At 43.5% G+C, this 13,644-nt stretch overlaps 1 protein-coding gene across 4 annotated transcripts; it reads right to left on the minus strand.

Annotated features, from left to right (window-relative positions):
- Positions 1 to 430: 430 nt before the first annotated feature.
- LOC123768498 (beta-1,4-galactosyltransferase galt-1) lies at positions 431 to 11,409 on the minus strand. 4 transcript variants are annotated; one of them, XM_045759108.2, is made up of 9 exons: positions 11,118 to 11,258; positions 10,508 to 10,613; positions 10,052 to 10,219; positions 6,240 to 6,344; positions 5,118 to 5,732; positions 4,499 to 4,736; positions 3,584 to 3,736; positions 1,834 to 1,934; positions 431 to 1,729 (listed from the first exon to the last, which is right to left on the minus strand). In XM_045759108.2, the coding sequence occupies exons 1-9, from the start codon at positions 11,126 to 11,128 to the stop codon at positions 1,607 to 1,609; spliced, it is 1,620 nt and encodes a 539-aa protein (XP_045615064.1). In that variant the 5' UTR covers positions 11,129 to 11,258; the 3' UTR covers positions 431 to 1,606. The 4 variants fall into 4 exon arrangements, with proteins under 4 accessions (XP_045615064.1, XP_045615062.1, XP_069192342.1 ...); XM_045759106.2 differs by having other exon boundaries at positions 10,052 to 10,222; XM_069336241.1 differs by lacking the exon at positions 3,584 to 3,736 and having other exon boundaries at positions 11,118 to 11,409.
- Positions 11,410 to 13,644: the final 2,235 nt, after the last annotated feature.

The following is a 13,644-nucleotide window of genomic DNA, read 5'->3' on the forward strand; positions in this document are numbered from 1 at the left end:
TGGGGGGGGGGGGGTTATTGTTTTTTGCTTCTCTCACCTTTCTTTCCTTCCGCTCCTCTCTCTCTCTCTCTCTCTCTTCCCTTCTTCACCTCCCATCTCCCCTTACTTCCATCTCCTCCCTCAACTTCTTCTCTTCGCATTAACTCTCACCTCTTTCATTCTGGAGCAGAAATTATGTCATAAAGTACAAAAGAATATATATTTTAATTTCAGCCTTATAAATCCATCCCGTCTACTTTCTTGCATCTATAAGTCACCAGAATATTTTGTATTTACTTCTCTGGAATTTTAACAGAAACTCTTCATATATCTTGAGTAATTTCTCAATTACAAAATCATATTTTTCTCTTTCTCTACGTGTTATTAAATGGGCGGCTGCTCACTTCAATATACACCAATTGTCAATCTTAGGTTTGAATATCTAAAACAATTTCTATAATATTTTTTACATGGATTTTAGGTTCAATGGCATGCACATATTCATCAATTAAAACAATGATTACGCACTATACAATCCAATTATATCTCACCTTAATGTTGAATAATGTGTTTATATTGGCATATTTTGTATTTACTCATCTGATTTGCCTTCTGACAGTTCAATGGTAGTTAGCGTGACTGTGATGCTGTTTAAGGTGCTGTAGCCTGACTGTGATCACAGGACATCGCTGTGGAGTGACGAGCCAAATATAGAACTCTACTGACTAGATTTCCTAGGTAAGCTAAGGCCTGTTAGAGATGAGGTTACGTGATCGCTGCTGTGAGTGTTAAAGGCTGGGATTGAGAGTCACCCTCACAATCCCTCATAATCTTGACATTTTAAGCTGATTTCAATCAAGTAACAACAAAATACATACGTTCTTAAGCCGGACATCAAGAGGAAGCATTCTATACCTATGTTAAACCAAGATATCAGTATGACATTATCTGGGATGTTGGAATTGACTAGCAATATTACAAAAGATTACAAAAGTTGGAGCATGATACAGTTTTCTTTGGGTTTTATATGAAAATAATATTCTCTCTGACGACTGGAACCTCAGTGGCAAATCTGCATCCTGATTATTCACATGGTTCGTTCCCCCCTTCCCCCCCCCCTGGTCGTCGTGGAGTTGTCGCCGCCGCGAAGTTGTCGTCGCGAAGTTCTTACCGCAATGCACTTCATCACTAATGATGACACTTATTGTGCTTCTCGGTTGTTTGTATGTGTAACTGATGTGCCGTTTTCACCGCTCACACACGATAAGACACTAAAAGTTTTGCACTAAGGACGCAACCATCCTCACTCACTGCTGTAAACAAGTTGACGTGATCTTCACTCAGTCTGCCGGTAGGTTCAACGATAAGTGGCTGACAGTGGGGCCCAGTTAACACACCCGCCACCGCCGTGGAAGACTTGAAAATCAGACGTTAGCTGACTAGAATGATCGACATGAAGCACACCCACACAGTCTTCACGGCCGATCACGCAGGTAGGCCTGTTTAAGGACTATAGGCCTGTACTTTGCAGACTAGTTAGAACTATTTGGTCAAAATAGGAGGATCACAGTGTGTGTTGGGATAGTGTTGAAGGCACATGTTTGTAAGGGTCGCTGAGAGCAGGAGGCTACCATGGGGAGCCCAAGGGTGGCGCTGCCGGACACATTCCTAGCGAGGGGAATATATGCGTGCAGGCGCTGGCCACGTGTGTGTAGAGGGGCTCCAGCCAGTTGTGTGCAGTCCGGTCCACCTGCACGGGGGGAAAAATTAAAAACATTTCGATATCTCTCCTGTTTTTAACCAACGGTATGGTTCTACTGATAGCATTAACATCAACCTCTCTCTATCTCTTACCAAGTTGGACTGCTTAAGACAATCGAAGCCACCGAACTCGCAGATCCTGTAGTGGTGTGAGAGCCCAACATCGGCTGGAATCGGCCTGGCTCTCCTAACACCTGCGGGAGAAGTCATGCTCACATGTTGACCATATATATTACACACATATATTGCACACACATATTACACACATATATTACACACACATATTACACACATATATTACACACACATATTAACGAGGCAAATCATGGCCACGGATAATTTGTTTCCTTGACGGCCGGGAACCTACATGTTCTTGATATCTGAACTGGTATTATTATTATCATTGAGAAAATCAGTAGGAGCCACGAAGAGGATTCGAACCTATGTTCCGGGTACTCTCAAGCAGACGCCCTAGACCACTACACCACGACATGTTAAAGCCAATGAAGAGTGCTTTATGAAAGGCTTTATGGTCCAGGAGGTAGAACTGGACATAAAGTCAGAAAGCATGGGGGGGGGGGGCAATACGTGGAAACGCCTGATTGGGCTTCAGTTGGAAGCCTCAGGGGGCCCCTAGAGGATTCAGTGGAATCCCAGGTTACAGTGCTTTTGACCATGTCATAGTGTAGTGGTCCAGGGTGTGTGCTTGGGTGTACCAAGTGTGCGGGTTCGAATCCTCATAATGGTTCCTACTGATAATTAATATTATTGTTGTTGTTACTGTTTTTGCAATTGTTTGTCATGATGTCATTGTTTACTGATTTGCTGTTGAAAGCGCTTGTTCAAACTGTGAGTTATTGAATAAATTAGTGTACCTTTGCATAAGAATACTTCAGACAAAAGGAGACTTCCGTTTTTTTCTTCTAAATAATATTCAAGCATTATATTAGTGTTTTGTAAATTCAGTTGCTGCCCGGCTTTGTATATTCTTTTACTCATTGTTGTCAAACATACAAAGAAACAACCAATACGCATGCAAGAACCATGCACTTGCAGATGGATAGCTATGCAATCAGTGTTCATTTCTAGTTATTTATCTGTGCAATGACGAATAGGTTTTCCAACCAAGCTGTGATTGTGTAGATCTGGTTGTTTAGAGATGTAAGCTATGTGTGTCTTAAGTTTCTAATTATATATTCGATGGGGTATATGTTCCCTAACCATGCAATCACTGTACATCTGTTTCTTTAACCATGCAACCACTGGAATAAGTATAGTTAGAACCACCCTCTAACTATACATTCTATGGGTATATCTTATTCTCTAACCATACACTCAGTGAGTATATATAGTTCCCAAAACATGTAATCACTGTGCATCGATTTCTTTAACTATACAATCACTGGCATATCTAATACAAGCACAAGCTTAATGTACTTCTAGAACTTGCAAATATTACGCTAGTGAAATATCCTCTGTGCAATCGGAGCCATAGTAACCTATAATGCAAGGCAGAGTGTTGAGCCTTGCTTCCCAGTACTACTGCACTGTACTGTACTCCTGAACCTCTTGTTCTGTATTCCTGTACCCCCTGTCACTCGCTCAAGCTGTAGGGCTGACACCAAACAACATCATTCTCCTCAACTGGGTGTAATAACCTAACATCTGTCCTGTAGTTATCGAACGACTTGTGTAATTGGTTTTCACTGACTAGCGTTAGTTACTGATAACTTGTGCTTCCACTGACTTGCTCTAGTTGATAGCATGTTGAGGTTGAGTTATGCAAGCTGCAAGCAAGCTCATGCAACATTCACTCAACACTGTAGTGGTGTTGATACCTCACCTTTTGTCTGGCTTTGTCTAGGTGTAGTGTAGGAGCCCGCCCCATACCCGCTTGTGACTCGCCTTGTACCCGCCCCATACCCGCTTCTCGCTGTACTCGTTCTTCCTATGAACTTTTCCCTCCCTTTTGTGGACTTTATCTGTGGTTGTGTACCTGCGAGTTGGAGGGAGAGTCTTAATGGTGAAGCCTTAACCGGTCTTGTCTCACCGGTACTGGGGACCTTATGGCCTCACCGGTACTGGGGACCTTATGGTCTCACCGGTACTGGGGACCTTATGGTCTCACCGGTACTAGGGACCTTATGGTCTCACCGGTACTGGGGACACACCAGCTCACCAGTACTTACGTATCTCTATGGTACTACCAGTTCTAACTCACCCTCCAGGGGTTAACAAATAACTATGTACTACTGTTTCAGTTCCGTGGACCGCCAGGCCTTTACATGCTGGCAACTCAGACCTCGTCTGGACCAAATGCCAACGTTGGGTTCATGGGTGACTGTGTACCTGGAGATACGTTGTTTTTATCGAGCAGTAAATGGCAAAAGCCTTTCATGCCTAAGAAGGTTGAACGAATCTAAAAGAACAACAAAATTATGTATAAGATGTTCATTCTCTCTCAGAGAAGAATTGCACTAGACTATATTATAAGAAAAGGAATTGGAAAAGTATAAACGTCAAAATATGCAATCAAATATGCCACGCAAGTCTATAATCATCTGTTTATTCATAATGCATACACACTCTCTCTCTCTCTCTCTCTCTCTCTCTCTCTCTCTCTCTCTCTCTCTCTCTCTCTCTCTCACACTCCCACACTCACCCACACATTCCTACACTCATCCACATATTCCCAAGCTCACCCGCACATTCTCACACATTCCCACACATGTTTCCACGCTCACATTCCCACACTCACCCACATATTCCCACACATTGTGGTTGCCGAGCTCGACGACCGCCTCCGGGCGCACAATATACTTGGAGCGCACGCCGTGTTTGTGGGGCTTGGCCAGCCTGCGGGTCTTGGAGGCCGTCAGGAGGTAGGGCATGGCGGCCTGGGAGCCGAAGAGCGCGGGTCCAAGTCCCTGGTCGTTGCCGAAGAGGACATCGTTGACGGCTGTGTCGTTCTCCCAGTACAGGTAGAAGAACACGTTCTGTTCAGGCAGCAGTGAACTAGGGGTCAGAATTCTTTGAACGATTATGGGCCTCTTGTGTGTAAAGGTACACAATGCTATGTATGTGTGGTTTTGTATGGCTATTTATGATTAGCTTTGTAAAGATATATATATATATATATATATATATATATATATATATATATATATATATATATATATATATATATATATATATATATATATCTTTACAAATCGACTTGAGAATGATCCAGGACGGACCAAAACGTCGTCGTCCCTTCACCTTCTAGTGTGTGGTCTGGTCAACATACTTCAACCACGTTATTGTGACTCATCGTCTGCAAGAAAAAAATATTTGTGCTGAAAGTGTCACATTGAGAGAAGCGTGTGGTCACCCACCTGGAAGATGAAGGCGTGGTCGGTGCTGCGGTAGGAGTGGACGAGGTGGAGGAGGCTCGGGTGTCTCCTGGGGACGAGGAACTCGTCAACGTCCACCATGGCGGCCAGGGGGAAGCGGTTGACGGACCGCAGGTTGCAGTCATTGAGAGCGGCGAAGATCCCCTCTGTTCTGATCTCCACTTGCGTCACGACAGGCAAGGACCAGGGAAGAACCGTGGCCAGGCCCAGCTCTCGGTAGTATCTGAGGACGGCTTCGACGTTACTGCCTATGGTGTGATTATAAAATATAAATTTATCTGCGCCAAGCAGACGATAAAATTCTATAAACTCGACCAACCAAACCGCCCGGTCGAAATTATAATGGAAAGCTTTAACGCAGACGCTCATATTGCCCTGCGGCTCCCTCATGGTGAGGTCCTGAACAGGTAGACTTGAGCCTTCGGCAGCGACGCCGTTGGCGACGACAGCGACGCGGGTGGGGACGGTGGTGGGGTCAGTCAGGTAACACAGGACGAAGCCGGCAGAGTAAGCCAGATTCCAGTTTTCCTTGATGTTCTGGCTCTTAGCAGTCACGCGCTGTGTGCTGTTGCCTGCCCACACCACACACTCCTTCACCTGTAGGGGGAGAAACCTTGTAGAATGCTGTAGAGACCACAGGTAAAGGACGCGAGATCTTTACAGTCAAATAGTTGTTTAAGTCTACACACAACTCTGAACAAAGCCCATGTCCTATGTTCCTGAAATATGTAGAATATAGAGAGATAATCTGTTTTTTAGTTCATGCATCAGTGTCATGCCTGCCTTTACAGGATTTAGCAGATAAGACCAATCTGTCATACCATGACACATTATGCCACAGGTGTTCAGTAAAGCTTCACCAACAAGCTGTGTCAACACCAGACACACTCGTAAGACTGAAGACATTAACACCGAGGGCGACAGCACCCTCTCTACATGTCATGGTATTAACTATTTTTCTCCATCCCCTTATCTTCACCCTCCTTACCTCCATCCCATCCCAGCACTGATATGGAAGAATTATCGCCTCCTATTCCTCCTCCTCTTCAGCCTCCATCTCTTTCTTTTTGTCTGTTAGTCCCTTTGCTTCTAATATTAACTCACCTTCGTCCTCTTCTTGATTATTGCGATTATTCTCACCACGTTGAGGGTTCCTCTGCGATCCAGGTAGGCGGAGTATACAAAAACATTTCGATTCGAGCCTTCCACCTGGGAGGAGAGACAGATATTATGAGATATGTATAAACGTAATGTCAAACACACACACACACATACATACACACACACACACACACACACACACACACACACACACACACACACACACACACACACACACACACACACACACACATACATACACACACACACACACACACACACACACACACACACACATATATATATATATATATATATATATATATATATATATATATATATTATAATATATATATATATTATAATTATATATATATATATATATATATATATATATATATATATATATATATATATATATATATATATATATATATATATATATATATATATATGTCGTACCTAGTAGCCAGAACTCACTTCTCAGCCTACTATGCAAGGCCCGATTTGCCTAATAAGCCAAGTTTTCATGAATTAATTGTTTTTCGTCTACCTAACCTACCTAACCTAACCTAATCTAACTTTTTCGGCTACCTAACCTAACCTAACCTATAAAGATAGGTTAGGTTAGGTTAGGTAGGGTTGGTTAGGTTCGGTCATATATCTACGTTAATTTTAACTCCAATAAAACAAAATTGACCTCATACATAATGAAATGGGTAGCTTTATCATTTCATAAGAAAAAAAATTAGAGAAAATATATTAATTCAGGGAAACTTGGCTTATTAGGCAAATCGGGCCTTGCATAGTAGGCTGAGAAGTGCGTTCTGGCTACTAGGTACGACATATATATATATATATATATATATATATATATATATATGTCGTACCTAGTAGCCAGAACTCACTTTTCAGCCTACTATTCAAGGCCCGATTTGCCTAATAAGCCAAGTTTTCCTGAATTAATATATTTACTATAACTTTTTTCTTATGAAATGATAAAGCTACCCTTTTCTCTATGTATGAGGTCAATTTTATTTTATTGGAGTTAAAATTAACGTAGATATATGACCGAACCTAACCAACCCTACCTAACCTAACCTAACCTATATTTATAGGTAAGGTTAGGTTAGGTAGCCAAAAAAAGCTAGGTTAGGTTAGGTTAGGTAGGTTAGGTAGACGAAAAAACATTAATTCATGAAAACTTGGCTTATTAGGCAAATCGGGCCTTGAATAGTAGGCTGAGAAGTGCGTTCTGGCTATTAGGTACGACATATATATATATATATATATATATATATATATATATACAAAATGTGAGAAGACAGTTTTTCTATTAATGCAATTTGTCTAAAAATGGTAGATTTTTTTTAATGTATTTCCTTATGTAAGTGACTTGGATTCCTTTCTTGTGTGAATCTTAATCTATAAGACAGTGTGTTTGTTTGTCAGTTCAAGATAGAGGGCTGGACGCTCAGGGCTAGCCTCACAAAATCTAGCTGGATGGTTGATCTATGGTATGATACGGCCATTGGCTGGTCGGGGGTCGCAAGCCAATCAAACACGGACACCTTAATTATATGTATATACCAGCAGGGGCAAGGGATGCCCGGTATTAGCCAGGTTTGCCTGTATATGCGTCTCCCCCCCCCCCCCCCCTGGCTACATATCAGTTACTGTCACCCAGCAGAAGAGTAATAACTATTAATTATAACAATTATTATTATAATTATGATTCTAATAATGAAATTAATTAATAATGTAATAAATATTAATTATAACAATTATAATTATTGTAATAATACCACAATTGATCAATAATTATCACTCTTCCTTCTGCTGGGTCATGAAGAGAGCGGGCCTCGGGTGAAAGAGGGCTGTGACGATCTCTGTCAGGAACCCGTAGGTACGGGACCGGGCCGTCCACCTCCTGGGGCTCGTGCGGCCCCAGGCTCTGCTTCAGGAGGCTGGGGTCGTTCTTGCCCTTGCTGGGGTGGTTCTTTTCCGGCCCCGACCACGGCGGTCTGCGAGTTTGGAGTCCCTGTACCTTCTTTTACAAACTTCAAGGTAATCTCCGGAGCTGGAGCCCCTGGGGCAGTTCGGTGTTGCCTCCAATCTCGTTCTAACAGTTCCTGCGACGGCGCTGGAACTAATAGTATAGTACTGGCGTTTGCCTTTCCATTAGAGACTTTCGGCGCCGTGGAGAGGGGGGACCTGCTGCATGGGTGACAGCTTCTCCTCCCCCCCGTATCTATCTACTCCCCCCGTATCTATCTACCCCCCGTGTCTATCTACCCCTGGCTTTGTGCCCTGGAGTAGCCACTCCAGACCAACAATCAGAGCACAACTCCATAGAATATATATGTATATATATCAATTTGGGTCAATTAACATTGACCCAAACAACTGTAATTTAATTTATAACAACGTTTAAGAGAAATTGTCCACCAAGCTGGACGGAGAGAGACGCGACGCTGAAGAAACTTGGAAGATAAGTGTTATCAAAGAGGTGAGTCTGGTGGAGGAGTGACAGCTGGTGTGTAAGTTTGGTATCAGTGAGAAGCATCTGAACCTGCCCTCTCTCTCCTTGCTGGCGTCTCCAGGGTGTGCTCGCCGCTCCTCCTCCATCTCTTGTTTTCTTATGTAAGATTTTTTGCCTTTTTACCAAATATATATGTGACTGTTTTGGCTGTATGTGCAGGTCGGCGCTCAGTCCCCGACTGTCCAAGGGATTTGGCACCATTCATTCCCCTCGTCCCATCCCAAATCATCATCCTGACCCCTTCCAAGTGCTATATATATAGTCGTAGTGGCTTCGCGCTTTCTCCTGATACATCCCTCCCCTCGAGAACCCCTGCAATAACTCTATGTGCCTCTCACATTGCTGTTCTCTTCTTGTATTTTCCTATTTTCCTTATGCATTTGTTATGATCATTACAACTTCACGATAATCACATTTAATATTGCAGAGTTGACCTCAAGAAAATGGCCTGAGATGTGGGGATAATAACTAATATTTATTAATTTGGCCCTACCCCAACCAGCCTATGTCCGTCCCTTACCCCAGACCATTCCCCTCTCCTCCTGCAAATTTGGGTGAGGCAAGACCCAAGCGTCTGGCCTCCATCTTTGGACAGACAGAAGTCTTCTTAGTTAATGTCTGTAACTATAAAAAACTTATAGTTACAGACATTTTTGTTTGTTTTGCACTCCAATTATTATTACAAAGAGAGAAATCACACTAACTTGAGGTATCAATGAGAAAAACCGTAGGAGCCGTGATGAGGATTCGAACCTACGCGGTGAGTGTTCCCAGGCACACACTTCAGACAACTAGGCCAAGATATGGCGAAAAGGATTGCAGCTTGGGGTTCTACTGAACCCACGACGGTTCCCGAGGCTTCTCCTGAAGCCAAATCAGGGTTTCACACAACTCCCCCCCCCATGCACTCAGGCTCTGTCGTCAAGGAATGTTCTTCCTCTGTCACTCCTATTTTAATACACAGAAATTCCTGTGAAATGTGAGATGAAAAGAAATGTGTGACACCCTGTTTTGGTTTGAGTGGAAGCCTCAGGAACTCTCGTGGATGGAATACCCAACCCATAGGTTCGAATCCTCATCACTGCTCCTACGGATTTTCTCATTATTATTGTTTACTTTTTAATTTCTTGCACATCACTTGCTAGTTAATATTCGTTAGGCTTTTCATATATGCAAATAATAATTTACAAGCGGATAAGTCCCCTACTGTTGTAGGGGACTATGTTATTTTACTGTTGTAAAATATAGAATATAGTTTGAGTGTGAGTCTTACCTCGAGCCAGTCGCCGTGAGGGCCCAGGGTGGGGTCGTCAGAGTGAGGTGGAGACCCTTCATTCCCGCTCCACCTGGCCGCCTCCGGTGGCATCTCCACCTCTATATTCTCCTCGTCAGCCGTCTTCACCAAGGTGTCGTCCTCGTAGTCTGCTGCGGTCTCTGCTGTCTGCTGGAGACGGTCAGTGTCAGGCTGGTCACTCGGGGAAGGGTGGGGGAGTATCGTAAATCTTACGATACTCCCCCACCCTTATCGTAAAAGTATCTTTTTATCGAACGTAAAAGCTTGCTTTTACGTTCGATATTAATTTATTAATATATAATATATGAGAAATGTGTACAGTTAAATATATAGTGAACAAAGTTGTATACGCAAGCTCACATTTGTGTACACACACACCGAGTAACATAACCTGTGAGTGGCGAGGGGGTCAAAGGGGTCGTGACCTATGCTGACCTTGCTGACGCTGAGGAAGTGTAGTGTGAAGCAGAAGAAGAAGACAACGATGAGGAGGGAGCGCACGGCCCCAGACCGCAGCCACAGCCTCACCAGCCATCTCAGGCTGCAAAGACACGTAATAATAACATGAAGGCTCCCTTGAGTATTTCAAACGTAAGGTAAGATAAGGTGATTGATGAAGATTAAGCCACCCAAAAGGTGGCACGGGCATGAATAGCCCGTAAGTGGTCTCCCGTGTCAGGCGAGAGCACTAATTTCGACTATATAGCGCGTGATAGGGATATGAGGACGTGGATTTGGGATAGTACTGAGGGAAGGAATGGTACCCTACCACTTGGACAGTCGGGGGATTGAACGCCGACCAGGAAAAAGAAGACATTAGTCTCGTGACGTTCTTGCTATCCTTATGGTATCTTTACTAGCTACTTTGTGGCACTGTTTCTATCCGTGTGACATTAATAATATCCTTCAGTCACTGTGCATTTGGCTCATAGAACTATTTTTCTTTTTGGTAGCCTTTAGCTAGTCATTGAACTCTATAACTAGCTTTCCGGTTCTGTTAATAGCGAAATCTTGTATAATTAGTAGTTATGAACACTAGACTCACATGTGGATCATCACAGCTGGTGGCACTCCTTGGCGTAGTGGAGGAGAGGCACCTTGTGGCACTCCCTGACACAGCTACTGAGTCACTCGGGTAATTACACACACAGCATTGAGTCGGACTGTACCCGTCCCCTGTACACTGTCGGACAGTACCTCACACACCAGTACCACACTGCTCCCCCCTCCCCACTGCACCGCTATACCCCGTCTCCACAATCCTCAGTACCACTCTCTCGACCACCAGCTCCTCCTCCTGCACCTCCAGTATCAGTACCAACATTTGGCGGTGTGGTATCAGTAGGTGGGTTCCCCGAGACGATAACATATCTGATAAGGATACACAGAGCGTGTTCTTGCCTGTCAACAGTCGGCCGTACTCGATCTACCTCCATCATGCCAGATATCTATAGTTTAACAGCGACTGTATTGACAATTAGTTGATAAGGGGGGAAAATGTTATATATATTTTTTGTCCGGTTACTTTGTGCCACTCTTAAGTCTTTGTTATTAAGTTCAGTTCTCCTGCAACTTGCTAGTAAGTGCTCACTTGAGTCGCAGGGTCGTGCTTCCCACAAGCCAGACATGTCGATAATATTGGGATAATTTAACTAAACATTGCAAAAAACTTCTCTCACTCTGTCGCTCTCTGTCTGTCTGCCTCTCTCTCTCTCTCTCTCTCTCTCTCTCTCTCTCTCTCTCTCTCTCTCTCTCTCTCTCTCTCTCTCTCTCTCTCTCTCTCTTGGGTTAAGCTGTGGCTAGGTATTCAAACTAAATGTCATTGATGCACTTGGTGAAACTGCAAGCAAGAGCTGTTATCCTACCTCCGCTCATCTGAAACCTGCCATAAAAAGTAATTTATCTGATAAGGTTATTATTTGTATCTACTGTATTAGGAATAAATTAACGTTATCTTGAGATGATTTCGGGGCTTTAGTGTCCCCGCGGCCCGGTCCTCGACCAGGTTTCCACCCCCAGGAAGCAGCCCGTGACAGCTGGCTAACACCCATATACCTATTTTACTGCTAGGTAACAGGGGTATAGGGTGAAAGAAACTCTGCCCATTGTTTCTCGCCGGCGCCTGGGATCGAACCCAGGACATGTCGTTAATATTAAGAATCTCTCATGTAAGGAACATGATGAGCCAGTAGCCAACTGTGTGTCAAAGTCCCTCAACTTAATCAACTCAAAGCCGGTTAACTTAATTTCATGCGTATCAGTGTAATGAGGAAACAAATTCCAGATGCGAGTTAGCCTATAGGAATGGATGATTATTGGTGGAGCGAAGTTCCTGAGAAAGACATTGGCAGCAAAAAGCTGTTGATGGCTGAGCGTCTTATGTTATGGGTGCCAACTTCCGGTTGTTCATGAATTTGGGCCAAATGAGGTGCTCTGGTAACATTTGCCTTAAACATAACAGTTTAAGGTATAAGACAACATAAAGTCCACCAAAGTTCACAAAGATTGTGGTAATTACAAGATTATCAGTCTCTGAGAGGATTTGTTAAAGGGAAGAGCATAGCTAATTGCATAGAAAATCATTTAGCCAATGACACAGCCAAATGCACTCTGTGTTTGTTGACATCAAAGGATCTTTTAATGACACAAGAGATTGTGATCCTGGACGAGTTTTCATATATGGGCGTCAGGGTGGAGACTCCTGAAGTGGAGTGAAAACTATCTCACAGGAAGGAAAACCAAAATTACCTTCAATGGAGCCGTTGTTGTAGACATGAACTATTTATTTTTAATTTTATTTATATATACAAGAGTTCTTACATTCTTGTAAAGCCACTAGCACGCATAGCGTTTCGGACAAGTCCTTAATCCTAATTTTCACACACACACATCCCCAGGAAACAGCCCGTAGCAGCTGTCTAGCACCCAGGTACCTATTTAATGCTAGGTGAACAGGAGCATCAGGATGAAAAACCTTTGCCATTTTGTTTCTGTCTCCGTCGAGGATCGAAGCCGGATCCTTAGAAAACTACGAACCCCGAGCGCTGTCCACTCGGACGTCAGGCCTCCTAATTGATCATCAAGGTGGAAAGGTAAATAACTAAGAAAATGAGATACTGTGGACCTCTCAGTATAGTGGGTCGACTGTATGTTGGCAACGATAGAATGTCACCAGCACTATGGGACACAGGCTGAAAACACGTTCGTTACAAAGTTTATTTAAGTTATCGGAGAAGTGACGTTTTCTATCATCTATGTTTTCCTTCTCCCCCCTCCTCCCTCCCTCCCTCCCCCCCCCCCCCTCTCTCTCTCTCTCTCTCTCTCTCTCTCTCTCTCTCTCTCTCTCTCTCTCTCTCTCTCTCTCTCTCTCTCTCTCTCTCTCTCTCTCTCTCTAACATGAATCAAACTAACCCATTTCATTTCCTTCCTTCTGTTTCTATGTACCTCATTCCCTTTAAACCTCTCCCTCCTTTTTAAACCCCCATTATCCTTTAACTCATACCATTCGAAGTGAACACTTCAATTCCCTTTAAACCCCTCCTTTTCTCCTGGACTGCCTGCACCCTCACCAT

The sequence above is a fragment of the Procambarus clarkii genome, chromosome 35 (assembly GCF_040958095.1).
Source record: "Procambarus clarkii isolate CNS0578487 chromosome 35, FALCON_Pclarkii_2.0, whole genome shotgun sequence".
In the NCBI taxonomy this organism is placed as follows: domain Eukaryota; kingdom Metazoa; phylum Arthropoda; class Malacostraca; order Decapoda; family Cambaridae; genus Procambarus; species Procambarus clarkii.

Bases quoted from the DNA above. Each gene is read 5' to 3' on its own strand.
- LOC123768498 (XM_045759106.2), bottom strand. The intron at 10,223-10,507 runs GTCAGCATAGGT...GACCGTCTCCAG, and splicing joins ACTTCCTCAGCGTCAGCAAG to CAGACAGCAGAGACCGCAGC. The intron at 5,733-6,239 runs GTGAGTTAATAT...CTCCCCCTACAG, and splicing joins TAATCAAGAAGAGGACGAAG to GTGAAGGAGTGTGTGGTGTG.